The 4,217-nt window shown below is 48.2% G+C and overlaps 1 protein-coding gene across 1 annotated transcript in view; it reads left to right on the forward strand.

Annotated features, from left to right (window-relative positions):
* LOC104395771 (T-cell surface antigen CD2-like) overlaps window positions 1–2,032 on the forward strand; it is a 12,387-nt gene extending 10,355 nt beyond the window's left edge. The window contains exons 5-6 of the mRNA XM_010005510.1: window positions 798–951; window positions 1,883–2,032. Coding sequence (XP_010003812.1) covers window positions 798–951; window positions 1,883–2,032 — 304 coding nt within the window. The remainder of the gene's footprint in view (window positions 1–797; window positions 952–1,882) is intronic.
* Window positions 2,033–4,217: the final 2,185 nt, after the last annotated feature.

Genomic DNA, 4,217 nt, shown 5'->3' on the forward strand with positions numbered 1-4,217 from the left:
CCTGCTGACAGCAGCCCTGCTCTCTGCCTTGGAGTGTTCCTTCACAATAACCTGGTTTTGGCATATGGTGAATCTCAGATTGGCTGGCATTGCCAGTCTTGGTTTCTGATATATGTTTGGAAACGAAGACTTACTGTTCTCAAGCTCTTTTGTTTATTCATGGGCAATAATTGCTCCTCTAAAGTTTGGCCAAGGCCACTGGTCATGAGCATCTGTGGGGCTAAAATATACATGTCCCATCAGCAGATGTTTTTGATTAATTATATGGTGTAAAACTAGGATCTTTGAAATCATTAGTCACTTTTGGAAACATTGTAGGTTGCGGGAAGAGGCAAGAAGGGCTCAGCTTTTCTGTGAGTTTCCTCAGGCATCTCACAGAACTTGTCCTCTCTCCAGAACAATGTCTTGGGGGCCTATCAACACTGGAGTTCCAACTTGGGGCACTTTAAAGAGTTGAGGTTTTCAGAGTAGGCAGAGATTTCATCTGTTTTCCAAAGTCTGTGTCTCTTTAAGACCGTGGGAAATACTCTGCCAGAGTCTTTTCTGAGAGTGGGTTCTGAGTCTTAACAGAGAGGTTGCTCTGAGTTACAATCTGGGCATTGCTGCTAGTTTGGGTGGATAAAAGATACTGAGATGCCACTGAAGAAGAGTTGTCTGGCCTACCTAGAAGGGGAGGCTAAAGCAGGAGGGAGGTGACTCTGGCAGGGCTTGTTTAAAGGCTTGTTTCCGAGTTCTGCCCCCACACACCATGTCAGGCTTCCTGTGGTCTCAAATAACAGCTACTTTGTGTGAGTCAGTTACAAAATGGGAGTAAAAGCTCCTTTGTACACCACAAAAGTCTTTGTCAAGATAAAGAGGACAATGCCTGAAGGAAATCTCAGCTGGTACCTCAAAGGTGTCACTGGCCAGGCTGACAACAAAGGTGAGCATAACCAGTCCCTTGGCCAAGGGGTGCGCAACCTCATTGCACCTGGATGTGGGTAACTTGCCATGGCCCTCCTGCTGCCCCCAAAGTTACAACCGTGAAGAACAGGCAAGTGTTTTACCTGTTTGCTGGGAGAACTCACCACAGTGCAGCCATAGGATGTCATTTCAGAAGATTTGTCATGGCTCATGAGCACAACTCTGGCATGAGGGTAGCCATGTGAGTGCTATTTACATTATGGCTGTTCTTGTTTGAGTGGGAAACAGTATTCCCTCAGCTGTGCAGTGATAGCATTCCCTCAATTCTTGGGTCTGGATTCAGCAAGGATTAAGAAAAAGAAGTCTGGGAAAATGAGAACTAGTATAAGAGAGTAGCTAGTCTTTTTGAAACAGTTTGGTGGGTCCTTAAAGCCATTTCAGTGTACCCAGGTAAATCCCTCAATCCCTAAGATAGGCTGACTGACATTTCAGAAATGATGAGTCAGTGATCAAAATTCATCTGGCATGAATTTACTACTTCTGTGTGTGGGGAAATGCACGCTGGCTAAATGGACCTCTGGCTTCCAGATGCCTGGAAATCCTATCCCAGTGGCAGGACAGAGTGCTTTGATATTGCTTCCTGGGGTTACATCTCTCTCTCCCTTCAGCAGACCATTTCCAAAAGAGGACAGGGCAGTTCAGACTGGAGGTGTCCATTGGTGAGCACTGGGGCCTCCCTGGCAGAGTTAGTTCCCCCAGCACAGGGAGGGAAGAACTGCCTCAGATGCCTTTGTACTTTGTACTTTGGCCTCAGCCAGGAAGGGAAAAAGTTTCAAGTTTGCCTGGGCTGTGCAGGTGAAGGTGATTTTGGCTGTTCCCTGGAGCAGCAGGAACACCCCAGAGCGGCAGTGGCCTGGCAAGCTGACCCGATGTTTGGCTTTTTCTTCCTTGGGCCAAGCGCTTTTCCTGGGCTGTCCAGCTCCTGCTTGGGATGCGCCTGACTGTGGGATCCTTCTGTCGTGCGCAGCAGCAGCCCCGCCAGCAGCAGCAGCAGCAGCAGCCACTGCCCCCCCGGCCCAGGCCCCGCACTCAGCCCCGGACTCCAACCCACCCCAGAGAAAGGCCTTGAGCGTCTGCCCCGGGAGCCACTCACCGGGAAAGGGAAGTTTCCAAGAGGCAGGAACCGTTCCTGTCCAGCCTCGCGTAACGCTCAGCTACGAAACGGCAGCTTTCTGTGCAGAAAATTAGAGACAGCACCAAATGGAGATGAAGAGACCCGGTGGAGGAGAGTCAAGGTGATGGGCATTCATCCCTGTGGCCATTTTTCTCCAAGTGTCTCCATGTCAGAGCATGGAGCACTGAGCCTTGAAACCTGTGTCTTTCTGTGGTTCACTTGCTTTTTAGCGCAACTTCTTGTCTTCACGCTTTTTGGATTAATTAAAGAAGGAAGAAACTTAAGCTCTAATGAGACAACACAGGCCTAAGGATCTTACAGGAGTTTTGTCCTGTATCTTTCCTCTCTCCTGCCATACATTAGGACAGCCCCCTGGCTTCAGCATCAAATGCATGACTTCCTGGATCAAAAAATATTTGTATGTAATTAAATGCTTGTCTGAAATGGAAAGAATTGGTGTCATCCAATGCAGAGAAAAAAATACTGAAAGGAGAAGTGAGAGCCTTGAAGCACTAGAGTGGAAAAAAAAGGGGGAAAGGAATAAACTTCTAACTTTCTCTACTGTGTTTAGAACAAGAAACTATGGGCTTCAATTTCATAAAGGGAGAATTAGGTCAGGATTTATTTATTTACTTACATTATTTTTTTTGCAAACAAAGCACTGAAATATTTTTGGGAGAGGATCTCCAGCACTGGGGCTTTGAAATCATGGATGAGGCAACCATCTGTGAGATGGCAACCACACTCACACTGCTGAGGGCCAGGGGAACACGCTACTCAGCCTCTCCAAGGATGACTTCAGTTTTCTGTGACTCCTTGCTGGCAAGTAAAATGAAACTTTATTCTCAGCATAGGCCTGTTTGGCTATCCAGGCAATTTTTTTGGTCATAGAAGAGGTCTGGTATCCTTTGGCTCATGCAACAAATGTTACAAACTGCCAAGGAATCTGATTACTAGTGGCATTGTTTGGACTGTCATGACTTTCCATCGCAGGGCGTCCTACTGATGGTGAGGGACTGTGTACCTTGATCTGCTGGTAAGCACCTCATGTAGAACCAGGCGATGACAGAGAGATGCTGAGAGATCTCCCTCCCACAGGGAGAGGTTAGACTGCAACAACTGCGTCTGCATCATCCTCCATGCACTGGACAAATGCTGCTTGCCCCTCTGGTCCTTGGAGGTGTTCATAACCATCTCTGTAGGACAGCTGAGGAGCTGAGAGAGGAGAGCAATGTCGGAAGGTGTGTCCTGGCCCATGTGGTGTAAGGCAGTGCAGGTGAAGAAGGAGAGCACTGTGAGAGCCACAGAGCACAAGACATCCAGCTAGCATGTTGTTGCTTTAGGCAGAGGAACACATAGTACCTCTTAGACTGGACATGCCAGGAGAGTTAAAACAGCCACCCTTTGTTTCTCCTTAGAAATGAGACTCTTTTTATCTTCTGGTACAAGGACAAGGTACAAGGTACCTTATCTTCTGGTACAAGGAGAAGGACATCTCTGCCTTCTCCAGAGGTCAATCACCCTGCTGGAAGACCAACAGTGGACACAGCCCTGAGTGGGTCACTTGCTCTCGCCATAGCTTTCTGCAGCTTGTTTTAGAGCTTTCACTATTTAAAGTTGCATTTGGTAAGAATATCGTGGTTTATTTTGTAACAAATCCTATTATCCCTGTAGCAAATGAATAAAGATGCGAACAGGTGGAGAGGTTCTTAATTCACACCTGTGCTGGTACTTCAATATCAGGATCTCACTTTGGAACAAAGGAAACAACAAAAGTATTTTGGTCCCTGAGCCATGGAAACTGGGATGCAGGAGGTTTCACACAGATCCTCAGGAGGTAGCATCTGCTTCCTGAGTGCTGGCAGCTGGTGGGCACAGGTTGGTGTGGGTGAGCACAGCCATCGAGCCTGCCTGCCTGCTGTGGCAGCATGTGCTCTGCCTGTCCTGCATGGCCAGAGCTTTATTGGTGGCCTCTCCAGAGCAAGCAGCTGAGCTGGGACTCCTCTATGTTATGGCAGCACTGGTCCTCCCCAGGAGAGTGGGAAGGTTACTGGGACCTGAGGATGAGGGTGGGCCCCTCCTGGGACCCCCTGACACTGAACAGTGCTCTCTGTGCCCAGATCTTAACGAAGCTGCAGGA

This window comes from Chaetura pelagica, unplaced genomic scaffold (assembly GCF_000747805.2).
Source record: "Chaetura pelagica isolate M959 unplaced genomic scaffold, ChaPel_1.0 scaffold39, whole genome shotgun sequence".
NCBI classification, from domain to species: domain Eukaryota; kingdom Metazoa; phylum Chordata; class Aves; order Apodiformes; family Apodidae; genus Chaetura; species Chaetura pelagica.